The sequence below is a fragment of the Mastigoproctus giganteus genome, chromosome 7, assembly GCF_048544385.1.
Source record: "Mastigoproctus giganteus isolate SK-2022 chromosome 7, ASM4854438v1, whole genome shotgun sequence".
Taxonomy (NCBI): Eukaryota; Metazoa; Arthropoda; class Arachnida; order Uropygi; family Thelyphonidae; genus Mastigoproctus; species Mastigoproctus giganteus.
This window is the reverse complement of record NC_143581.1, coordinates 211,833,205-211,860,608: the sequence shown is the minus strand read 5'-3', so window position 1 is coordinate 211,860,608 and position 27,404 is coordinate 211,833,205. Positions and strand designations below refer to the sequence as shown.

At 33.5% G+C, this 27,404-nt stretch overlaps 1 protein-coding gene across 1 annotated transcript in view; it reads right to left on the bottom strand.

Moving 5' to 3' along the window:
• Positions 1-9,544: 9,544 nt before the first annotated feature.
• The window catches only part of LOC150083651 (U3 small nucleolar RNA-associated protein 14 homolog A), a 114,970-nt gene continuing 97,110 nt past the window's right edge, over positions 9,545-27,404 (bottom strand). Inside the window, exons 13-16 of the mRNA XM_090377418.1 lie at positions 22,500-23,311; positions 17,400-17,519; positions 14,253-14,349; positions 9,545-9,800 (exon numbers count right to left, since the gene is read on the bottom strand). Of these exons, the coding sequence (XP_090233544.1) occupies positions 9,561-9,800; positions 14,253-14,349; positions 17,400-17,519; positions 22,500-23,311 (1,269 nt within the window). The 3' untranslated portion in view covers positions 9,545-9,560. The remainder of the gene's footprint in view (positions 9,801-14,252; positions 14,350-17,399; positions 17,520-22,499; positions 23,312-27,404) is intronic.

The window sequence follows — 27,404 nt, the reverse complement described above, 5'->3', positions numbered from 1 at the left end:
TTTTACATGAATGGCCAAAATTAGAGTGAAATTTACTGTAAAAACAGAACAATCAAATCAGAAAATTTTTTAATACAGTAAATATATGCTGTTTTTCTCCTTATTTGCCATTTAATTCAATTCCATTAATTTCTACATCAAAATTCAAGAGATTTTGGCTTTTTAAAATTTGACAACAGCCAACGACAACAACAATTCTCAACCATCTCTTCCTCCTCTGATTTTCAAAGTTCTATTCATGCTACCATCTATTAGAAGTGTGTCTATATTTTTAGTAGATGGCAGGGGATTGGGAGGATCATATCCTCCCATGTCTTTTCCCACTAATTATTTCTAAAGAAGATACAACACTTTTTGTTTTTGTTTGATTTACCATATAATTGTTCATTAACAGATCCCAATGAGTACTACTGTCTATATTTTTTTTAAAGTCCCCTGCAACATTCTTTGTGGCCATCTATGTTTCAGTCTATTCTACCCACTGTGTGCATTTTTCTGCAGTTTTTCATTCCAATTTTTCAGTACATAAAACAGATGCAGCAAGAAAAATAATGAAGAATGGTATAAATTTTTTAAAATCATAATACAAATATTTTCAGCAATTAATCTTCCATCGTCAATTTAACAAATATGCTCACAAAATATCTGGGAGACACCCCTTTTATTTTTAATTATAAAAAAAATTAATTTTTAGCTTTTTTAAATTCAAAATGATGATCTATTAATTATTAATTACTCAGTTAAAAATATTCAACAAAAACAAATGAGCAAAACCAATAATAATAATAAAGTTTTTATCGCATTTTTTAGAATTTTCAAAGATCTCTGGATTGAAACAGACATTCAAATGGCATCTGGCAGACATAACATGAAGATCTTTATTTTTGTCAGCTGTCTGCATTTAGTCAGCAAAACCAAAGCTCTATGGTAAGCTTAGACACATATCATGTTTCACAGATGCCATGTGGGAATGGGAACTGCCTATAAAAGAAGATAAATGCTTTTAAAAAAAAGATAAATGCTTTTGTTTGCATGGCATCTCTTAAATGCCAAACAAAAAAATTAATAATTTTCCAAGTAATTTCTCATAATTCATAGTATATTGAAATGAAAACAAAAAATATTGTGTAACCCATTAGATAATATTGATCAAAAAAGGTACATGGGAGAATCTGATTTTATTTATAAATTTAAAAAAAATAATTAAAATAAATCAAAATGTGCTGTTAGATACCATACTAGCAATGGTAGGTTAAATTTATCTAGGAAGGAGCAGATAATATTTCTTCCAGTGAGTTCTAAATCCTATTATGTTTATTATATCAAGTGTCACAGGATCAGTGATATATTCAGGAGACTACCATATATTGTTACCCTCATTCATGGTACTCTTCCCAAGCTCAGAATATAAATATAATATTTATATTCTGAACATACAATAAATATTCTGCCTAATCCATTCCTTGATCACCATACACATGAAAACTACATTTAACTATTAAAACTAATAAATATCTGATTATGACAGTAAATAATAAGTAACAAAATTCTCACCAAGCTAAAACTTAGTTTTTATCTAAGAAAAAATATTCAATTAGATTTTAAAAATCTGTGCTGGTCTTTCTCTAAAGGGATTATTATGGGTGAATTTCAAATTTCATTATGAAATTTCAAATTTCACTATTTAAAATATTCCAATTCCTATTTAAAGAAGGTTGCACTATCGAGTACTTATCATTAAATATTAACATACAGGAAATTAACACAAAACAAAATGCTTTTTACCCCTAAAACACCAACAATTTTTTGTAAAGTTTTGTGAATTTTATTTTATCACAAAAATAAAAAAAAAACAAAAAAAACAGAAGAGAATTTGCTGAAAGCAGACTGCTACAAAGTTATACACCACTATAAAAAGTTGCAAATCTGTTCCATAAAAATAATTAACTGTGTTATATTCCAAACATTTGGTGAAGAACAAGGAAAATTGACGCACAATGATTTTCCCATTTCACTCTGCCACTTATTAGTTATTATTAAACTAGTAATGTATTGTTTTCATGTCTATGTAAAAAACATTTTATTATGGGACCATAATACCTAAATGTCTTGACAGAACGTGATGTAAATATTAAGCTGGAATAGAAATATTGTAATGTTTGCTCTCCCATTTTCTCTTGTAAATATTCTGTCAATTTTGTGATAATACACTAGTAGTCCTGAATAGAGGTCTGATTACAATGACTTGTATTATTTGGTCAAAATTAATGTTAAGTGTGTGTGTGTGTGTGTGTGTGTGTGTGTGTGTGTGTGTGTGTGTGTGTGTGTGTGTGTGTGTGTTGGTTCATTCCATGGTTTTTTTTGGTCAACTAGTCAAAGCAATACCAGAAAAGAAAAGAACTAAGGCACTACATGGCCAAAATGTAAATTTTAAATTTTCTGAGAACCTTAAAGCTGAGTTTTTAAAGTGCCAGTGTTGTCAATAATTTATTTCAAGCAAATTTTGGTAAAAAAAAAAAAAAATCTCAGTTTTATTAAAATGAAGTAGATCTGAAGACGATATTTCATTAAAATTAATTTTCTTTTCTGCTATATTTTGAAAGCAGTCTATATGCATTGCTTTTTTCAAGTTTTATGCACTTTCAGACTATACAGTGAGCCTAAGAAAGGATGACAAACTAATAATTAATGTCTTATAAAAATAGAAAAAAACTATAAACAGTGGGAGCTATTCAATAAGTTTCTTTTTATATTCCCTATACTTGAACCTTATGGTCATTAGACTTGATGTCTGCATTGTCAGTGGTAACAGCAGTCTGTAAATCTTAAGAAAAAGATTCCTAGCTTTTAATTTAGATTGCTGTTGCTTTTCTCTCATTATTCAATCTTTCTTCATGCATCAGCTTAGAGGAAAAAACAAACAGTAATTTCAACATAAAACAGCAAATTTTTCAAATATTTTTTAAAGACATTTGCTGTTTCTACAGGATAACTTCCCTTTCTTGAACTAATAAATAACTGTTTTGTTGTCATCCTTAATTTGGACATCATGTCCATAGCTTTTAAAAGCTATGGACATGCAATGAACTTGAAATGAAGGCAATGTTTAACTTTTAATAATGATTTATTATGATTTATAATGATTTATGATTATAACATGATTAATAATGTTAAATTAAAAATAACATGATTTATAATGATTTATGATTATAAAATGATTAATAATGATTTATTAATCATGTTATTTTTATATATTTTTAAATTTCTTTCCTTTACATGTTTGTTTAAATAAATCATCGCTACAATTATATTTACTCAGTCACACTTGTAACTCAAACAAGATACTCTTAAGATGCAATAGACTGCACTGATAAAAAAACATTAATTAATACCTAGTTCTTAATGGTAAAGGTCTATTGATAAAAATTACTGAATAACAAGAATGCATATACAATTTTTTTGGTACAAATTTATATATTTTTTATAAGTAAATATTGCATTATAATTTATTCAAATTTGTCTTAAGATAATACAGACAGAAAAACTTGTACAGTTTAAAAAATTTTATGTTATCAATACTATTTTGCATTTTTTAAAATGCAAACTGCAACAAATTACAAGATAATGTAATTATTGTATGTGTTTCTCAGATGAAATAACTATTTAAATAATAGTTTAAGTTATTAACATAACTTATTTTAGTTTCCAGAACTTTAATCAACAATGTTTAACTTATCCAACATAAAAGTACTCTTCTTATTCTAAATTTTTTTTTAAAAAAGTAGTTCATGGATTTTAACTCATACAGTTCTGCTAAAAAAAAAACGTTAGGGCCCATTTCCATTCAGCAGAATAATATTAATGAACTCTGAGATTTATCCCATTTTATTCTTCTTTTTCTTTTTTTTTTCTTTTTTTAAATTGATGTGATAATTAATGCCAAAAAAGAAATTTTGTATGTTGGAAAAGTCAAAATAGCAAAATTAATGCTGAAAAATAAATTGTATTTTTATGATTTCTTAAAAGAGGCACTGGCTTAATAGAGAAAATAGCTTCACATAAAAAGTGCACAATGCAGTTGTATTTATATCAATAATATTTGCATCCACTGATGATAAATATCAATAGTTAAGCAATTAAATGCTTGCTAGAACAATAAGACCAACTGAACATTTGATAATCCTTTTAGTGCTTCCTAGCATTCAATTCCCTTACCCTACATAAAAAAAGAAGTTAGCAACACTGGCAAGTGATAAAATTATGAAAGTGTACAGAAAGTTTGCAAGATTAAAAGTATATAGTTCTTTAAGAATGAAATCTAAAAATGTTCCAGTGTTTTAAGATACCTCTTCCACAAAACCTATGGTGTTGTATAAGTTTTGTATAGGTTCTGATAATGTCACAATTTGTCTATGTAAAATTCCATGTTATATGAATTGCAATAAATAAATGCTCACTTCCTAATTCTAGAAGTAGTTCATTCATTCAGATGCATTGTTTAGTTACTGTCTTTGTACATGAACAGAAGGAATCTATTATACATTATTAAAACTGTTCTTGAATTCTTTGTTTGTGATATTGGCCTCATTACTCATCTATAAAAATAAATCACAATCAGTCAAAAAACCTCAACCATGAATTGAGTTTATGATATTAATCAAAATAAAAATTAATGAGTAAATTATTAAATATGAAATTAAGTAATCAATGCATTTGTGCAAATGGCTAACTGACACTCTAAAGGACATTATAAGCACAACAATAACAGTTGATGGATAAATAATACAGCATAATAGGTAAAAGTGTGTTCATGACTGCTGGATGTAGTGATCAATTCCATGTAGATGTTCCACCCCCCAACTATTCCTTGATACTTTTGACAAAAAATTCAGTGAAGTGATATAAATGTAAGAAACACTGAGTGGTCACTTTATTATACACACCTATCTAATAGTGAGGTTTCCCTTTAGAACTTAGAAAAGCCTGAATTTGTTGCAGCATAGACTCAACAAGGTGTCGAAGTGTGCCACAGGGATGCTAGCCCTGCTGACCTTAACTCTTTGGGGCAGGAGGGATCTGCAGTCATCGAATTTACAAATGGAAGTTTTTTCCAACCAGGTGCATCATTTCATGGTATGGAAACAATTTCCAGATAATCTGTGGCATCCAAATGTTGCTCCACTGGTATCAAGGGAGGGGGATGCCCAATGTGCACATTCCCCACACCACTGCTACCACCACCACCACCACCAGCACCAGCTTTGCATTGTTGACATCTGGTAGGATATAAACAAATTGACACCCTGAACTCATACTATTTTCACCATATTCTGGTTCTTCCATCAGCATGAAATAACAGGAACTGAAATTCATCAGGCCAGACAGCATGTTTTCAATCCTCCACATTGTTCAGTATTGGAGTTCCAGAGCCCACCTAACTCCTGTTTTTTGCCAGCAGGGGTGGAACTTGGTTTGGTAGTGATACCCCATCCATGATGAGGTAAGACATGCATTCTGAAATGTCTCTAGTTGTACTCCCCTCTCTCTCTCTCTCTCACAATAAAGTATAAAAAAAACATATTTCTCTCATTCATTTACCAATGTACTGGGTTATTTGACTGACTTGTAGCCTTTCTGTTACTCTGTACAAGTCTTTACAGCCACCGCTGTTCTCTCACCAGTGAAAATATACTTCTCTCGTCCCCTTCCTTCAGGGATTTATATGCCTTAATTAGGTTGACCTGGCAACTTGACACCATATTAAAATGCCAAGCTTTGCAGTCTGCACCTTCTAGGATATTCCCAAAGGAACTAGCTACCTCTATTAGTCTCTGCTGTTGTGCTTAAGAAGTGTAATTCAAATTCATGTGTTGACTGTTCTTAATAATATAATTTCTGAAATTGATAATAACAAACAGATATTAAATATTATTCAAATGTTCATCAATGAAATTTATAGATCCTTGGCTAATTTTATAAACAAAAGTAAGTAAATAATTTAGAATTAAAAAACTGTTAGTTGTTGTTTTTAATGAAAAGCCTTAAGAGCCACTGTAAACATTTCAATTAAACTAATTTTAACTAACTGGCAGTAGTGGGGAGTGCATGATGTTCTCAAACCATCACAACAGCCATTTGATGAATGATAATGAACTCAGCTACATGCATGTATGCTCACATTTAATAAGCATTTCTCACAATTTTAAATGCATAATCCATGTGTTGTAAAATTTAATCCCCCCATCCCCAGACTTGGCTAACACTTAAAAAAAAACGTTACACTTTGTCAATGATGTGAGTAATATACCATATAAATGTTACATGATATAGGTCTGTCTCAGGAGATCTGAGATTTTTTTTTTTTTTTTTTACAGATGAACAGGTTATTGAAGCAACACTGCAGCTAACTTTAGAATGATCACATAGCAATGAGCACAGCAAACAGTAAATGGGAACAGCTGATAGCAGGTTTCAAGCTTTTATTTTCTTTTCTGGATTTGGCATATTCACTAAATCTAGAGAAAAAACTAAAAGTTTGAGATTTGTCATCAACCAGAAATATTTACTGTCTGAAATGAAGAAATCTCACTGCTACGTGATCATTCTGAAGTCCACTGCTACAAACTTGTGCTAGCCTAGCAAAACTGTTGGCAAAGTTACTCTAATAACTTTCTAAATTGTTTGTCAATGTGGACAATCTTGTAAAACCGTCAATGCCTGCTATTACATAGAAGTTCTGGAAAAGGCTTAGAAATGTTTGTAAGGAAAAAAAAACATTCTCAGATGTTCTGGGAGAGCCTTATACGACATGTAACATTTACATGACATACTGCTCACATCAGTAGCAGAATGAGACTAAGGGTTAGCCAAGTCCTGAGTCAGGGGGGGGGGGAGAAACCATCGTGTTAATCATCCAAAACTGCAGGTGCCTTTACTCAGTATATTTCAAGGCATTTTTCTAAGGCTTTTTCAGCTTTCCATTATGAGCATAAAATGAAGTATGGTTGTTCTCCAAAAATAAAGAAATTGAGTCCCAATTTAGAAAGTTATGCTAATAACTTTCTAAATTGTTTATATCAAATTGGACAACCTTGTAAAACTGTCAATGCTTAGTATTACATACAGGTCTTGGAAAAGTTTTAGGAAATATCCTTAAATATACTTAGCAAAAGCACTCTGAGTTCTGGATGAGAGAATTATTACAACAATGCAATCAGTCCTTTTTCATACTGTATCAACAACAATTAGTCTACAGTGAGTTATGAATTCTTTTTTAAACCTGTCTTATTTCTACTTTTAGACATCTTGTGCAAAGAAGCAGAGCGTGCTCTTTTCTCCGCAATTAGTTACCCCACCTACATAGATTAGGCAAGCGAAGGCAATGAGAAATCTTTGGCAAAGGATGCTAAGAAAAACAGCAAGGATTTCTTTACTTATATAAACTCTAAAAGAAAGGGGATGAATCAGATTGGTCCACTTGATATCGATGGTTCAACTGTTGATGATCCTGCTCAGAAACAAACAAACTGAATGAGTATTTTGCATCTACATTCACACATGAGGAGTTATTAAGGAAGGAAAATGCCAGAAGTTTATCAAATTGTAACAGAGTGCTTAATGATTTTATAATAATTGAGAGCAAAGTGGAGGAGAAATTGTTGAAGTTAAACATAAGAAAGACACCTGGGGTGGATGGTATCTATCCAGTTATATTAAAGGAGGTGGTAAAGGAACTAAGCAAACCCTTAGCATAATTATGAGAGCATTCTTGGACTCAGGGGAAGTCCTCACAGACTGGAGATGTGAAAATGTATTACTGGTGACACGAGTAATTACAGACCAGTTAGTGAGGACTTCCCCTGAGTCCAAGGATGCTCTCATAATTATGAGAGCATTGGATAAAATAATGGAGCCATTGGTTAAAGATGCATTGCAGGATCATCTAGAGAAGACTGCAACAATAATTCAGACACAGCATGGGTTTGCTAAGGGGCAGTCTTGTCTGACAAATTTGATTGGATACTATGATGTGGTTACAAAGGAACTTGGCCCAACACCAAACCCTGTGGGACTCTTCGTGGACTAATGTTATTAGTGGAGTCCCACAGGGTTTGGTGTTGGGCCCACTGTTGTTTTGTATATTTATCAATGATATTGAAGAATTAATGACCGTAATAGCAGTGTGATACTGCAACAGGATCGAGAAAATTTGGGCAGGTGGGCTGACAAGTGGCAACTAAAGTTGACAAATGCAAAGTACTACATATGGGTAGAAGTAACCCCAGAGGAACGTACCAACTGTGTGGTACTACACTTAGGATGGTAGAAAATGAAAAAGATCTGGGAGTAATTGTGCAGTCAGATATGAAGTTTTCTGAGCAATGCAGACAGGCTGCAAGAGCAGGTCATGGGATTTTGTCAATGATCTACAGGAATTTTGCTAGCAGGAAAAAGGAGGTGATTATCCCTTTGTATAAGGCAATGGTCAGGCCATGCCTTGAGTACTGCATACAGGTCTGGAGGCCTCATTTTAGGAAGGATGCAGATTTGCTTGAACATGTACAGAGAAGGGCAACAAGATTGGTGAGGGGAATGAAGGGATCCTCCTACAAGAGAGGCTTAAGTTCTACAAATTGCAGCGGCTGGAGACTAGGCACCTGCGAGGTGATCTGATTGAGGTGTATAAGGCCTTGAATGGATTGAGCACGCTGAATTCTGATGGGATTCTTCCACTTGCTCAGATTACAAAAGGGGGCATAAATTCAAATTGAGGAAAGAGAGTTGTAGAATAGATGTGCAGAAATTTGCCTTTAGCCAGCAGGTGATTAATTGCTGGAACACATTTTTTGGAGGGAATGATTGTGTGAATTTTTTTTTTATTTATCTATTCTTTTTATTTATTATTTATTTATTTTTATTGTATTTTTTGGCTGAAGCTACATAAGCTCATATTCTTGCTTTCTTGCATCACATGCCTCTATTACTATTATAAAGAAGCGCACAGTGGAGAAAGTTTTTTTTATACAAAATTATTTTATTTAGGAAGATTTATCCACTTCACCAAGATTCAAATGGCAAATGAGTTGAGGTTAAATATTATTTAACTAAATTTTTTTTTTTTTTTTTGATTTGGTAGTTGTTGGCGCATCGGCTTCTGTGGCCATATTGCACCTCCCAAGGTTTTTGCAGTACTTTGATCCAAGCCCGAGGCGGGAATCGAACCCGCGACCTTTGGGTTGCCGGGCAGGTACTTTACCCACATTTAACTAAATGTCAGGACACATATTTTCAAATATTAAATGCTAATAATTGCTAGTATTAAGCACTTATACCATCCCAATAGTTTTCTTAAAGCCATACAATTATCTGAAACTACAACTTCTCCTCAACACCAAAATTTCCTGATCGGAAAAATTTATCTTAAATTACCAAAATTAGAAGCCAATGTATAGAGAACTTTTTAAAGATCATTAATTATTAATGCAGACAAAGGAATTCACAACTCATATATTTTTTAAATCTGGTGTTTATTTATAAACAGATATACACGTATGTACAATTTATGTTTTATGATTATTACTTTCTTTCCTTTTTGGCTTTCTTCGAAAACGTCTTTTAGATTCCTGACTAGAAACTAAATCAGGATCCATGGGTTCAATGATTTTTCCAAGTTTTGTTTGAACTTGAGGTGCTATGAGTTTTTGAAAAGCAGTCTCTGAGGTCCAAGTATAGCCAACTGGTTGTCTAATACTACTTTCAAACTGTTCAACACTATTGAATGGATATGGAAGTTCACTCACCTATAAAATATGCCATATTTACCAAATCAATAATCATAATAAATAATATAATAAAAAATTAACCTTTTTTAAAAATCTAATGAAATTCAATATAATTCAATATTATTAAGTAATACAAAGAGAAAAACATGAATGCACCGAATTCTCAAAAGTGAGGTTTATTTTCTATTTTAACATCTGAAAAATCAACAAAAATCTTATATTCAAGTAATGAAGTTATCCTTTGGAAAAAAAACTGACAGTGGAAACAGTATTCACAGTAATTATCTCCAATGCTCCAACCAAACAGCTGAATAAAACTTTTGCTATATCATACAATAAAATCATTAAAATGCAACTATTATTTGTAATTAAAAGAAAATCTGCCTTCTCAGCATCGGCTGGCCTCTCCAGTATAATTAACCTCACAATCTGGACATTGAATTTTATAAATAATAATCTCTCATTTTAAATCTGGTTGGGTGTATTTGCTGCTTGATATACAGGGTGTTTATAAATGGTGGGAACACTTTCAGTGATTTATTGCACAAAGACTAGGACAGATATTAGTGTCATATACATACCTTGTAAAAGAGAAAATGTCAAAGTTTTTTTTACATCACATCATTTCACAACGATTCAATGTGGGAATCATGTGTGACATGGCAAATATCCACACTGTAATCGAACTCTTGACATACCCTGTCTAGCATATTCTGTGTGACCATGGTTGTAGCGTTTTCAATTCTCTGCTTTAGTTCCTGGATGTCACATGGCAAAGGTGGTATATAAACACGATCCTTTATGTGGCCCCATAAGAAGAAATCACGTGAAGTTAAGCCAGGTGATCTCGGTGGCCATTTCAAGAATCATTCGCCCTTTTCTCCAGCACATCTGATCCAGCGCTTGTGTAGCTCGGTGTTAAGGTAGGCCTGAACTTCATTATGGAAGTGAGGAGGGGCCTGTCTTGCTGGTAAATAAAGTCATTACTATCTTCCTGAACTCGAGGCACCAACCACTGCTGCAGCATATCGAGGTAGGATTGCCCAGTTACAGTGCCCTCGGCAAAGAAGAAAGGTCTGTACAGTTTTCGGCGTGACAAGGTGCAGAAAACATTCACCTTCAGCGAATCATGCTCATATTCAATTATCTCTTCAGGTTTCTGGGTGCCCCACATTCGACAATTGTGTCAGTTGACCTTCCCATTGGTGTGAAATGTGGCCTCATCGCTAAACACTACACGATTAAAGACGTCATCATGTTCTTCTGTCAGTCCTTGCAGTTCACAACAAAATTGGAAATGCTTCTCTTTGTTGTCTTCCTTTAACATATGCACTAACTGCAATTTATACGGTTTCATGAAAAGTTTTTTACGAAGAACATTCCATACTGTCGGGGCTGGCATTTGCAGCTCACATGATGCTCTCTGCACTGATTTATTGGGGCTCCTTGTGAATGTCTCTCTCGCTTGTTCCACATTATCAACAGTAATGTGGAACGAGCATATCCTTTTTTTACCGTACGCACTTCAAAATTTTCTTTGCACACTTGTTCTTATCAAACAATAGCACACAAAATGCTTTCTCGGGATCGGAAGCCACTATCTTTCAACAAGGCTATGAGTGTGGTAGAGGTATGACAGGTAACACCAACTGGCGGTGAATGATGGAACTACATGCCTCAGCAGTAACAACTGGGAAACTTTCATGTTTTCTCTTTCACATGGTATAAATAAGTAAATGGTATCTCTCTTACTCCATGTGCAATAAATTATTGAAAATGTACCCACCATTTATAAACACCCTGTATAATTACTAATTTCTGTTCAAGAAGCTGGATGTTATACATAGTACATGAGAAACATCCTGGATAGGCCATTTGATATGCTCAGATGGTAGGGTAAGAATGCCATGTGGATATGGAAGATTCATTGGCTGAATTGTGACTATTATTAAATTCTTGTGTCAGATTTTCACACCTGTCTAGGAGATCTGAGAGGAATCAAAACTTTTGAACTATTAAACTCTTTCTGCTACAATATGTCCAAGCCCTATTGTTGTTAGTTTGTTTGGGTGATTAGTGGCACAAGTGCTATTACAACCATATTGTGCTTTAAAGGTTTCTTAAGCAACACCATCATTAAGTTCAAGGACAGATGCAGTTATGGTTCACAGTTAGAAATTATGAGGTGCATTCAAGTTAAAAGGCCTTCAAATTTATTTCTCATAAAATACACAAGATACAGAAATGAAATGCAAGTCAACTAATTTTAATGAAAAATTAAAAAACACTGCACTACATAAATTTATCAACAGAAAAAGAATGATTAATATTATTGAAACAAACTGGAAAAGAAAACTTTACAGAAAATATTCCAATAACCCAAACTTTAGATGCCAATTTGTCAACACTTCAAAATCCTTGTGGAAATCAATGTCAAGTCAAGGGGAATGATATCCACAAAAATTTAAAAACATTGTCAGAAAATTGGTTTCTAAATGGTAGGGCTATTGGAATGGTTTCTGTAAAGTTTTCTTTTTCAGCTTGTTGAAATAATCTCAATCATTTTTTTTGCCTTTAAAAATTTGTGGCATGCAGTTTAATCTTTTATTAGAATTAGTTAATTCCCATGTTTTTTCCCATGAAAAATGACTTATGTTTTAATAAATGAAACATAAGCCATTTTTCGAAGGAACACACATTTTTCACACCTTTTCTTCCAAGCTGTGAAGACTACTGTGTAGGTTTGTTTGGAGGTGTGCTTAACCCACTGATGAATGGCCAGAGTGGAGGATGTGGGATGATCTCAATTTTGTTTTCTGTAAAAAAATTTTGCACTTAGCAGCACAATGGGGCAGAACACTACTGATGGAATCTAATGTGAATCATTAGCAACCTTAGGAACACTGTGTAAGAATTATTCCATCAATATCCCAGAAAACAGCAACCATTGTTTTCTCTGCATTTTCAGCAACATGAAATGTTTTGGGTGGTAATCCAGCATGCTTCCATTGGGCAGAGTGATGCTTGATTTCAGAATTGACAATGGAATCCATGTCTCATACATCATTACAAATGAACAGAAGAAACACCCATTCACTGAAGCACTTCGAGTGATTTGCTTCACACAACTTGACACAAATGTTTTGTTCCTGAGAGTTTCTGAGGAATCCATCTGATTGACACCTTGCTCATTCTGAAATGTTCATAAAGAATGGTATACATATAGCCAACAAAAATGCCTACAGCTTTGCAATTTTCCTCCATTATTCCACAACTTTTCCCAGCCAACAAGCAATTGCTTCAGCCATTCACAGAAGGACCAGCATTAGCATGTCAATGAAGACCCTGATATGCAAGAACTTGCCACTCTCTGTGATCATTAGTGAGGATGCGAGGGCACAAACTTTGCTTAAACATGTTGCATTCTCAAATCTTGTGTTAAAATTTATTGACACAGTTCATAAGAAATAGCAATTGCACTTTGCAGATATTTAAATATCAATCACTCCCGATCAGATCATGAAGGCAAGCTTGAATCTTGTGTTTCTGAAGTTGGGTGGGGCGAATTTAGAGCGATCCATTTTCAATAGACAAGCAGTTCTCTTTAAACACTACAAACCACTGAGAAGACTTCAAATGAAATGTAGCACCTTTTCTCTATCTGAAACAGAATTTGATGCAAATTTTCTCCTCAGTAAAATCATACATTTTAAAATGTGATGAAACACAAACACCATTGAACACACGCTACTCTAATTCAGGCTGACTGTAGATAAATAGGTAATTTCACTATTATGTCTAGACGAGCAAATGAACCTGATGAACAAATGAATGACATTACAACTTGCTATGTGCCAAAATTTGAAGATACAAGTCAGTCCCTGAACTTTCTGATCACACCTCATATAATGCTTGAAAACTGAACAGTTATGCTTCTCTTAAGGCGTCTCCGTAGCCAGGTGGGAAGGAGCAGCAGTGCGTACCACACGCTTCTTGATTAGACCGGGGTTCGAGCCCGTCACCACCAAATATGGAGGATGCGGAAAGGTCAAGGAATGATCACCGCATATTCCGGAGCAATATGGCCTTAGTTGCTAATGCTCCTAAAACCAAACAACAACAACAGCTTCTCTTAAAAAAAAAGAAAAAAAAAAAAAAAAGAAGGTAAATGAAAAAGGTAAAAACAGATGTGCAGCTTTACAAATTTTTCTAATAGCAAATATGAAGATAAACACAAATATTAATTAAATACATACCACTGCTATGTTTGAGAGAAAAACAAAATAAACACTTCTGTAATACATGATAATTCCACATAAATCAATTTATAAATCAATTTATTTATTAAAATCAACTTCAAGGAGGGAAAATTGAGAAAAAAGTTTGGAAAAATTCAAACTAATAATATTGTGTGTAACAATGCAAATTACAGAAAACAAGAACAACAACAATAAAACAAACATTACTCACTTGATAGGGTGATAAAGAGTTATCCTTTTCAGTGATTATTACATGACCCATGGTACGATCTTTGCGAGGTGGTGCAGGGGGAGCTTTTATTATAAATCTAGAAAGAAGAAATTGCACACTGAGTTAAATTCTAACTACGTATTTCTATGAATACTGCTATGGGATTAATGCCAATGTACTTTAAGGATTTTTTTAAACATATTTTTAATGAATTTTTACTATGGCTGATACTGAATATAATAGAACATTATTGTTCTACTGCACCAAATCTTTATTAATCCTGTTAAATGAGTGAGCCCAACTTTTCAGGTCAAGTCTTCATTACCCACATGCATAACCTTTGAGTGTCAGAACTGATATCAACAACACCACATATCTAAAACAAAAGGAACTGAAGCAACAGAGAAAGAGACATTCTTCATAAATATAATACACTTAAGAAATTACAGCAAATGTATACTGAATATAAACTTTTTTGGGACACTGGTACAGCAAAACTTGAATTATAAGGCAAAGGGCAAGCAGAGATGCAAACAAAGAAATAGTAAGATAATGTGAAATAAAAATAATATAAACTGATGCCAGAAGTCTTAATGGCACAGAACTGCTGGCAGGAATTCTAGATAAGTTACAATTTAGGTTGGTCAAACAGTATTTCAAGTTGGGAAACACTCCTGGACAAGGAGGATAATGCAACCCATTTAATTTTAATCAGCTTATGCAACACTGTTGATATCTCTTAGTTCAGACAGTGCAAGTGGCTGTGTATGCAAATGATCAAAGCTTTCACTAAAGGTCCGAAGCATTATGAATAATAATGCAGTTTTAACCTGTAAGTAAATGCATATCAAAAAATTCAGAGGGGGGGGGAAACCAATAAGAAACTTCCTTAAATGTCCATCATTAATTCTATCCGTTGTTTCCACATATGCAGAAGTTAGAATAATTAGTTTTTATAACTCAAATATGTTCATGTCAGGCTGCAAAGAGTACATATAACTGTACGGACAGGTGCATTTTGACAAAATTCATCCATTCTGGTGGAAAGTTTTTTTCATTTTTGATATATCTGATCTTAAAATGACAGTTGTGTGATTTCACGTTTAGAGCTAGCTCAGTTATGTGCTAAATAAGCATTAATTGCAGTGACCCAATGTGGGCTGTCCCACAAGATCGGGCTTATGGCTACTGTGATTTGCCGGAGTTTTTTTCTTTGTTACAATCAGTCCCTCACATTGTTTAGAGAGTAAAATAGCATCAGAAAAGTTCCACCTGTTGTTTTGTATTGTGTAATAAGGAATAATTAGAGATAATTTCTGTAAAAAATTGTAGCAACCAACCAGTGAGTCAAAGTGTAATTGGCACAGCAACCTGCCAATATCTGCTTATCTTTCATGTGCTACATTACAATAAGATCTGTTTTTGTGTCTGTTATTCGTAAAGCATATCACTGTTAAACCAAAGTCATGTTAGTACATCACTGTTACAATGCAGAAAGCAAAAGCTGCTTTCTGCATAATAAGAAAATATGAAATAAAGCCCTTTTTGTAATCTGTAAAAGTGTTGTTCATTCATAGATGATGCTTGTACAGAAAACAACCTTCAAATTAAAATCAAAATAATTGTTCCAATATATCAGATATATTTGACAAACAGAAAAATTTAATTTTCTGTTTGTCAAATATATCTGATATATCTGACAGAAATAATGAATCATATTCATAAACTACAATTTGTTTATAAGATGGGAAGTGTAATGGCAACCTGTGAAAGTAAGCAGAAAGAAAAACACCTTGAAGTACTTAATAATTCATATGTTGTTCCAGACTTTATGAGGAAAATCATACTCCCAACTTAGCAAAAAGTTGTAGTTGATGTTGGAAGAGCAAGAAAAAATATTTAAATTTATTGAAGGAAAACGAAATTAAAAATTTGCTAATTTTTGAAATATATATATTAATATAGGGAAAAAAACTGACTTGATAATAACAACGATGGTTATTGAAATAAAGAAACAAAATTTATTGTCTTTCTAAAACATGTATTTATTTAATTTCCATGAAATAAATATGCTGATGCAACTAAAACTCAACAATAACTGTCGTTTTTTTTTAAAAAGAAAAAGGCAGTTGTAGTTGTTGGGTTTTATACACATCAGTGAATTAGGCCAACAAATTCTAGTTGACATATCTCTTCCTGACTATCAAATCAATTGAATATACATTAGAAAAGTAAATTATAATATAATAACTTAGTATGGTCTAGACAAGATTAAGCAAGGCTGTAAAAGTTCTATAAAAGAGGTTTTGGTTTTTTTTTGGTGGAGAATTTGGACACACCTAGAGACTGCATGAATCCAGTTACTCTGAATCATTCTCGCTATGCTTAATCTTGCCCATGATCCAAACTAAATTATATTTTAGTATGGTTTGTAAGCTTCAAAAATTGCAATAAAAAAAACTTCCACATAGCCAAAAAATACAGACATTACAAACTCTTTCTCTCAGAACAAACAACTCTGATCCTATTAATAGCTGAATGTAAAAATTAAAGGAACAATGCAGACTCTCTGCCACAGTTGTGACATTTGCCCTCAGAACAAACAACTCAGAACCCTGCTAGCCTATCATAGTCTCATACACAGCTCTATTAAAATATGTGTGTGTGTGTGTGTGTGTGTGTGTATTTTATATAACTTACAAGATACAAATAAATGAATGAATAACATGTGAAGGTAAACTGTTAGGAATAATATTGAACACCTAACAGATCGACTCGTGCAAAGCACCTAAGACTAATATCACTAGAACATACACATATTACAAAAAAAAAAAAAAAAAAAAAGGAATAGTATAGGCGATAACTCTAATAGTGAAAATAATATAAAAATGGAAACATAGAAAGCAAGAAATAATAAAATTTTAAATGTCAAAGGGCAAAAGCCAAAATCTTAGTTCATTTTCTGGGTTGTTTTTATGCTAATGTAATATTTATATTGTGCAAAATGGGCACACACACACCTGTTCTGGTGCTCCACCTTAATTAGAGAATAAGTTTTGGTTCTCCACAGTCTATTAAAGGCTGAGAAACAATGTATCAAACTATAATTAAAGAGCTAATCAAATTAGTTTTAAATATATTAAATACCTTTTTCTTTTTCTCTTACTGCATGCACTGATTCCTTCTCCTGCCCATCTTCCCCAACCTGGCAGATATAGGTCAATATCCTGTGGTTTACTTTTATTAATGGCAGCTTTCTTTTCATCTCTGGAAAAAAATAATAATAAAAAAAAAAAAAAAAAAAAAAATTGGAAAAACCATTAACTTAAAATGAAATTTTATTCGAATACAGTCTGTTGGCAAACAAACTGCATCAAGGAGAGGAAAAGAACGCAAAGGAAAAGAAATTAAAAAAGCTTAAAATTTCTGTATGCAAACACTAGAATTTTGAATCACTCATCTTTCAAAAAAAGTGCTTAGTTCATTTACAAAAGATGGGGTCAACACACTTAATATCACTACTGAAATGCATCACAGGTATGATAAAGCCTACACAAAACACTTCCACGGACATGCCATGCTCTGGTGTATACTGCTGATGAATGGACTATTCATTATTGCATATTACTCTTGACTACTGCTGCTGAAATATCTATTGAGTCTACTCTATACATCAGGACAGGTGTAGGCTGGATTTGCAAGGTGACAGCATGAACTTATAAGCAACTATTACAGTGCTTCTATCAGTGTTATGATTAAAGGTATAGGAAAATATAGGCTGTAATTCACATGGACCAAATAAAAAAATAGTCATCCAACCAGCAGATACTTTACTGTGTTAATAAAAATTAATATTATATTTAACAAATTGGGATCAAGATTTAAAAATTACAGGAAATATGGGGCATTTCAAAAAGGCAGTGACCATTTTATCAGGACCAAAAGTCAATAATGTTTTGAACCACAGTTAGCCTGCATCACTTGTGCCCTCCAGTTGGATCAAGGGCCATGGGTATTCCAACTACAGCTCTTCCAAGCAGGCTGTACTGCTGGTATACAATAGGATGGTTCCAGTCTCCACAGTTTCCTTAATCATGCACTCTTAAATCAGTACTGAAAATAAAGTGGGTTTATTGAAATATCACCTGAGGACTGTTTTCTGGTGTTGTATTTTCTGCTGCAGAGTATTTTTCAGTTATGTAAAGCCATTAGAAAGAGACACAGACAGGACATAAGAAGATTTAACACAATGAAAGTAGAACAATAATTCAAATAGCAGAAGACTATAAAGTATTACATAAGGAGAAAGGGAATGATGCTGGCAGTGGGAAAGGTGGATCACAAATTAGCAACATGTATGACATACCCAATGTCCTTCCTGATGAGGTTGAGCATGCATTGAAGAAAAACGAAGAATCAAAAAGCCCCAGGTGAAAATGAAGTTACTATAGAGTTGTTAAAATTAGGAGAAAGATACATGACACAGAAACTGGCAAGACTCTTCACAAAATACATTAGGAAAGGCATGATGCCTAAGGAGTGCAATAATTCAATTATAATTTTACTGCATAAGAAAGGAGATAAATTGGAAATTATAGACCAATTAGCTTGTTGTCCTACATCTACAAGTTGTTCACAAGAGTCATTACTAACAGATTAGAAAGAATACTTGATGAGAATCAACTGAAAGAACAAGTTAGCTTTAGGATAGGATTCTCAACTATGGATCACCTTCATGTAATATCACAGCTAATGGAGAAAGAAAATGAATATAAAACACCATTATGCCTGACATTTGTAGATTATGAAAAGGCATTTGACTCTATAAAGTATAAGGCAATGTTTCAGGCACTGGAAGGACAAGGGACAGACATCCCATACATTATGATTTTGAAGAAATATATGAGAATGCTATCTCCTTTATTAGACTAGACAAAGACTAGAAAATTTAAAATTGAGAAAGGAGTTCAACAAGGAGACACAGTATCTCCAAAGTTGTTTACTGCTGCCCTTGAAGAAGCTTTCAGATTGTACTGGTCGCAGAAAGGAGTTGATGTGAATGGAGAGTACCTAAACGTTTTACGATTTGCAGATGACACTGTGATCATAAAGCATGATCCCAAAGAATTAGAGGAAAATCTTAATCAGTTATGCAGAGTTAGTATTTCGGAACAAGGATGAAATGGTTAAAATAAAAGTAATGATGAACAAGTATGCCACAGAAAGGAATATAATCATGAAGGAGCAGAACGGCCTCCGTAGCAGAGTGGTCAGGAGCGGGAGTGCAGTAGCACACGCTCTTTGAGTAGACCGGGGTTCAAGCCCCTGACTGCTGAATACGGTCGATATGCCAACCCGCACTGGACCAGCAAGGCAGATTATGGTCCATTTCCCTCAGCATGAATTGTTGAGGAGGCTTCCATCCTGCAGTGGGTTGATAATGGCTGCACTTTACCTTTACCTTTAGATCGAAAAGGTAGATTCATATACAGTCAATTCTGGTTATTTGGGACACATCGGGACTAGTGCATTTTCGGCTGCCCCAATTATCCGAAGTTTCACGTAAATAGTTAAAAATACAATGGACCCTGCTTTAAAATTGGTTCACTGTACAATCAAATCACGTTATGATGGACTCATCATAGTAAAGTACTGTTCACTATATGATGTGTAGTAAGCACTGGTCATTGTGATCATGTTTGTGAACTGAATTTTAATTCTATTAAACAGTGATTATAATTAGCGAAAATAGGAGGAATATTATAAAAGTAAAGATATATTAAGCACAAATTTACCTTTTATTACCTTATCAATTAAAAAATTAAATGATACGCGAAAATCGGAAGAATATACGTGATAATTGGAATAATTAATACGTACTGTAATAGGTACATACTAATTAGTTGATATTTCTGTTCAGGTGACTCCGTAGCCAGGTGGGCAGGAGCAGCAGTGCGTAGCACACGCTTCTTGATTAGACTGGGGTTCGAACCTGTGACCACCAAATACAGAGGATGCGAAAAGGTCAGAGAATGACCATCGCATATCCCCGGAGCAATATGGCCTTAGTTGCTAATGCTCTTAAAAACCAAAATAACAAACAACAAACACATTTCTGTTCACTGAAATTTGTGGTTGTCCCAATTAAGCAAAGTAAACCTGGCTATTTACTCGATTGGGTTCTGTTTTTTAAGATTTGCCCCAAATAAATGGCTGCCCCGATTAACCAGTGGCCCAAATAACCGGAATCCACTGTACTTATTTTGAACAAGTCATTAGCTGTAATAATGATAAATGGCTGGAAGTCAAGAGAACAATAAATTTTGGATGTATAACATTCAGGAAATATATTTACATACTGAGGAGCAATATCCTAATTTGTCTGAAATGTAACTGGAATTTTCGGAATTTAGTTTTGTCAGTTGGGAGAAAAACTTTCTTTTTCCCACTTACACTACTTATACTCTTTTCGCTGTCTTTTCATAACATTGACTTAAGTAATTTTTATATAATGTTGATTCATCAGGTATGAATCTGCAGGTATATTTTCCTAAAAACCTGCAAAATTTTGGATGATTTAACTTGTTCAAAGGAATACTGGCAAGTACAAAAAATTAAAAATTCACACACAATGCCTCATAAAACAGGGATGATTTGTGATAGAAGTGGAAGCAGTAGTTTACGTGAGCAAGGCTTCAGATTTATTTTTGTTTCGCATTGAATTGCTCAGTGTGTGTTTATCATAGCCTATATTCAGTATAATACTGAAGAGTTCTTCTATAGTTAGCCATGAAAAAGTACTCTCACCAAATTTGGGAACCTTTCTTTTCTTTTTTTTCCAATGGCTGGTTTGGAAGGTTTACACTTAAGCATTTTAACCAGCAAATTTTCACTTTAACTACAGTTATGACAACTTTTTCGGGTTCAGCCACCAAAGCACTTCACTCATGCAATGTAGACTAGCCAACATGTGCCTACGTCGCTTATATATAATGAACATTCACACTCTACAAAACCTATATGGCATGATTGAATTCATAATTATAATATAGTCACCTGTTGATTATAATTACTGTATAATTAAATTCATAAATTTCTTTTAATATCATACAATTTAGTCAGAAATAGCTCCTGAAAGTGTAATATGTCCAAAAATTGCACAAAATGCTGCAAAATTATTAAAAAATGCCCCAAATCCAAAATATTTCAGCATTCATCAATGCCTTCTTAGGGAACAGGAAGAAGGACCCCAAAACTCTGAAAATTTTGTGGTAGTACACCACAAAATTTTCACAGTTTATGGTAGCCTACTATTTACATGTTTGCTGGCCTCTGAAACTTAGAGTTTATTCTAGCAGATAACCTCATATGATTCTGCTGTTTGAAACACAAGGCCAGTGGATAGGTTTTAATATAAGGACTTTGTATTCTATTTTAATGATATATTAGTTTTAAAATGGGACACAGTGTTTTAATTAATACTAGTAAATCACAACGAGACTTTTGAGCTCTTTATATTAGCAATATCATTTTATATACTAAGTTATAAAAATAATTATCTCATAATTAATTTAAAATAATGGATTGAAGGGCATAATAACACATTGACCTGGAAACTTGAAAGAATTAACTCTGCACTGCATGAAACTAATTGAATTTATTAAAATTTCCTTATTATTCTTTTTTATAAAAATATTTAGAGAAAGTTGAAATATTAATAAAAAATACATAAATTTGGCAGGGAGGGGAAGCCAGCTGTATATTTAAATTTAAACTTTTATGACTTTCCTCTGTGACCAAACTGAGGATACTCTAAAATGAAGAACTTACAAATCTGATGCTTGACTTAATCTAGTAGGTCCATATACATGTGATCTGGGCTGTAGAAGAGAAAATAGATGCATTTAAACCCACCAGATTGCATCAGCCAGCAAATATGCAAATTCGTTTTTGCATTAAACCCTAGTGTTGCCACAAACAAAGGTGAAAAATCATGTGGCCAGATCACCACCCCACTTTGCAAATTTTAAATTATATATTTATTCATCTGACTAAATTTTTGTTGAAAAAAATTTAGAAGTCATTTAAGAATGTTGTCCCCTCCCACTTAGATAAATTCTATTAGTTTCCATATAACTGTTTGTTCTTTAAAGGTTAAAAGTAAATTTATGCAACATTTACTTAGCTAAATAATTCATGATACAAGCAGATCTTTTAATTGTTTCAGATAATAAAACAAACATTTACCTGAATTCATTCAGGACATCATCATCTGCAAAAGCTTCTGAGATAGTAATTCTGTGATTATTCTCTTCTTCATCACTTTCAGCATCATCAATACCATCATCACCTTTTGATATAATATCTGGTATTTGAGATTTCAAAACTTTGGATTGAACTGAAAGAAATTTTTCTGGATTTATCTCTACTTTGGAAGATTTCATTTTCATATCATAATCTGGACTGTTTATTTTTTCATCAACTAAATGGCATGAATCTTTCAAGTTCTGAATTTCCTTATCATCAATATCTTCCATGCCTTCAGGAGTTTTATGTGATAATGTTTCTATAATTTGTGGCTCTTCCTCAGGATTTGCTTCTTGAATTATTTCAATGTTGTTTCTAAAACTAACTTTTTTTTCAACTTTTTTACTGTTATGCACATTTTTATCCTTTTTTCTGACCAAATCACTTTCACTGTTAATATATTTAACGGGTGTTTCGTTGCAATTTTTTGTAAAGTTACTATTTTTTGTTCCTCTGCACTCTAACATCTCATCTTTTTTAAAAACTGATAAAGGTGTGCTAATTTTTTTCACATCTATTTTTTCTTGCAATATGGATTCTACCTTTCCAGCAGAAGGATGTATCCAAGGATTATAAGTATGCAGGAATGAACTGTTTTCTGAAATTTCCTTATCACCCTCCTGCAGCTTTTCTACAGACAAAGAGTCATTCTGTTCATCCTCTTCTTCTTCCTCATCACTGTTTCTTACATTCAATACTTTTTCTGTAAGTTGATGATGAAGATCTGTCTGTTCTCTTAATACATCCCTAGCCTAAAACATAAATAAATGACAAAATATATTATTTTCACATTTGAGCATGTAATGTGGTAGAATGTTAAAATTGTAACATGGAAAAAAAAAAAAAAAAAAAAAAAAAAAGAAAAAAAAAAAGTGGCCTATAATAATTAATGATGCCTATTTCCTAAAAAATAAGCAAAACAAAAATGTAACATTGGTCATGAAACCCCAAAACCCCAAGAGTCTCAATTTCTCCTGCTGGTTGGGAAGAAGGAAACAGATACAAGTCCTGCTGTCCCCTCCCCCACAGTTGGCAGGAGAGATTATGACTTTCAGACAACTAATGCCTGTGTTTTATATTTGTTTAGATTGTCTTCATCTCTATTATGTGGGGACAGTCATATCAATATGCCAACTTAAGGAAGAGGATATACTGCTGAAATGTAGCACTAAACTGTATGACAATAAACTGTTATACAAAATAAAGTTGTGGCATAGAGTTCTTAACATCAGTTGATAAAATTATCCATAAAAAAAAATAACCAGAGGAATGAACAATTCACTCAAACTAAGATAACCATATGAACAGACTTACCTTGAAGTTTGCAATGTAAAATACAAATACAGGTAAATAAATCCTTAATTTGTCTTTTGATTTATGTTGATCTATACTTATAGTACAAGCAAGCAGCCCACTCAAGTTATTAATTATGGCAATTTAGCTCACATTCACAGCATTCTGCTGATACAGAATTGCTTGTGGTCCTGCAAAAAAGAAACCTGCCACTCAATCAGTATGCCTCAAAATCAGGTATGCTGAAGTGAGACCTATGTATTTTGGACATTTTTGATTTAATATTTCATCCTTAAAAAGTTATTTTAAACCTTTTTAATTTATTTTATTCTTAATAATTTCTTATAAAAATAAAAGGTTATTACTTTTATTTGCAATGGCAATCTGAACATGCTCATATGGCATGGTGCTGAAAAGTTTTTTTTATTATTATTTCTGCAAAAAGAAACAAATTTAACCCAATCAACTTGGTTCTTCATGTGCTCCAGTGCTAAATATACATATTTTTGCTGTTTGAAATTTAATATTTCATCCTTAAAAATGGCTGATAAAAGGAACAGTCAGTTCTGAAGTGATATTGTAAAGAAACTTAACAGAATATCAAAATCTGAACATGACTCAATTACAGCAAACAATTCTTAAAGAAAAGGCCACAATCAATGCTAAAATTAAAAGTGAGGCCATATTTCAATCAATGATTTTAAGAGAGAATTAAGATAAAAACTTTCTAAACAGCATTACTGTACTTTGTATATGATTAGTAGTTAATAAAAATTCAATTTTTTTATTTAATGTTTACTGGGCCATAAAGATTCTACCCTTGAATGGCCAGTTAGCTAGAGAGCGGACAGTTTCAACTGCAAACAACTGAAGAGGCCATTAACATTTAAAAGTATGATAATAAACATTGTTAAATCAATTAAACATTCAATAATGTAAAATTTGTAAACAGACACAAAAAGAAAACTATAAACAGAAATTGAGGAATAGCATAAGTATAAAATGTTTGAATTTTAATGAGCTTTCATTAAAGTTAAGCTGATCATTTATCTAAGTGTATATATTATGTATTTAAAGCTTTTAATCCTGAGTCAGGCATGCAGGATCTTTCAGACCTCAGAAAATTTTAGTGATTTCATGCTCTTTGTCTACTTTGTCTACAGAGCTGAAACTCACATTTCATGAGTGTTTTTTTTTTTTTATTTCTCTACTGAAAATTTCAGAAATTTTAATCAGTTAGCATGAACAGGAAAAATGCATGATCAAGTATGAAATGTTTATAAAAAAATGCATGTCTCTTTGCATGCAATAAAAAAAAAAGTGTGAAAGTTGCATTATGGTCCTTGAAGCTGTCAGACATTTTCTCCTCACGTATGACAAGCTGGGCTTGCTACTTAGGAGAATAAAATGCTGATGGAACTGATATTCAGGTGGCACTTGAGTCAAGTGGAAGGAATTTCTGTAAAGTCCAGTCATTCTGCAACAACCAAATTCCACTGCCTCCACCTTCATGATGGTAGGACTGTTAGAAACCCTGGGTATAACTCCTGTGTGCAAGTTGTGAAATATGGCACCTAATATACTGGAAGTGACCACCCAGGTGGGAACCAACATAAGCAGGGGTCAAGGTGTGGCATCCACACCACACAGAGGAATGCCTCCCCTCTGTGTTAACAGGCTATACTAGGTGGTAGATGACTCTCATCAACTAGTGTAATACCCCAACTTTGCTTATTGGAGGCTTGAAATGGTGAAACCTGTTTAGTCTCCAAAGCTGTTTAGTCTCAGTCAACCCTCCATCATGCAGTAAGATTGTCTTTTGAGGTTGCAACAGACAACATGGTGGGATACAGTCTGCCTTACATTTTGAGGGTACAGCTCTAAAACGGCTCACAGGCCAGCATCTAAATAGTCCACCGGATGGAACCTATTGGTAACTCTCCAGGAGGCATCTGAATCAGCTAGTGTATAATCTCACTGCCTCTACTCTACCAGACAGTGACTGGAGGGAGTCTGAATAGTGTGTATGTGGGGGGTATTGTTAAGGCCATATCCAAAAATTTCATTATTCATACATGTCCTCCCACCTTTTCTTACTATTGAATAGTCAAACTAATAGAACAAACTTATCCGTGAAAAGATCTAAACTTCCCAAACACTTCCTGATTCATTTCACAAATATATGTGGTCCCAGTTCCAATCTCAATTATGTCCATTGAGATTTTCACTTACAGTCTGCCAAGCCCCACCTACTTTTTCTTACCGAATCCAAATTATTAGTTGATTCGATCACTGCTCATCTCAGTTGTCCTAATTATATGCTGTATGATTCCCTTTGCTTCAAAGGTGAATGTGTGCATGTGTCTGCTCTAATATTTGCTATCAGAGACTTAGTAATTTGGAATCTCCTCTTTTCAATCTTTTCTGGCTTAAAATCTCTCTACTCCATTCTATCATATTCATCTGTTGCCTCTATCATTCTCCCAGTCCCACTAATCAACTGGAACCCTTTGACAACCGTTCTTTGAAACTCAACTTTCTCCAGTTCAACTTTCCTAATGGTGAGTTAATTTTCTTTGATAAATTTTAATGTTTCACAACTCTGGCTGGCTTCTATTTTCTATTCACACAGAACCCAGCTGGTTAAGATGCTGAGGTTTTGCAACTGTTAATGACCTTGCACGGATTGTTCATTTACCAAGCAGAATACCAGACAATCCTAACTACACAGCCGACACAAACAACCCTTCCAAGTACATGGTCAAGGTAAGTGATCCTCTAGGTAACTCAAATCACAACTTGGTGATGGTCTCTTTGTTAATGGAGCCTTTCTCTAGTCTCCGTTCTCAACCTCGCATCGTTTGGCATTATAAAAATGCAAAATAGGATGATCTTCAAGATTTCTATTCTTCACCTTGATTGCATTACCATTGTAAATATTCTGATGTTAAATGTTTGCTCAGATAGTGTCAGTGAAATTATTCTTGTGGGGAAGAAATCCTTTATTCCACACTCCACCTTAAAATCTCATCCTTTATCTAAACCTTGGTTTTCCAATAAATGCACTAAGGTTGTTCAAGATAAGAAGATTGCAACTGGCTTGATTCCAAATATCCAGGTTCATTTTCTGCCTATACTTGCAACAACTGCAAAGCAGTTATTAATTGGTCCTAGATTTTGAACAGGCTAAGAGTAGAAAACTAGCTACTTATCCAAATGGCAGTCAAGCATTTTAGACTTTTGCCCATCTCTATGCTTCCACCTCTATTAAAACCCGATGGTTCTAATGCCACCTCAACTAAAGATAAAGCTGATCTGTTAGCATTACTTTTCTTCTAATTCTTCTATTGATGAACTTGATAAACCACCTCCTACCATTCCCAGTACACTCCTTTCAAGGCTTTCTGTGGTCTTCCATCAAAACGATGTCAATGTCAGAGGAACTGTGAACATTCTTGATGCCAAGAAAGCACCAGGTCCTGATCATATTCTTCAACTTATTCTCAAAATCTGTGCTCCTGAGCTTACTCCTCTTCTGAGTTGACCTCCTTC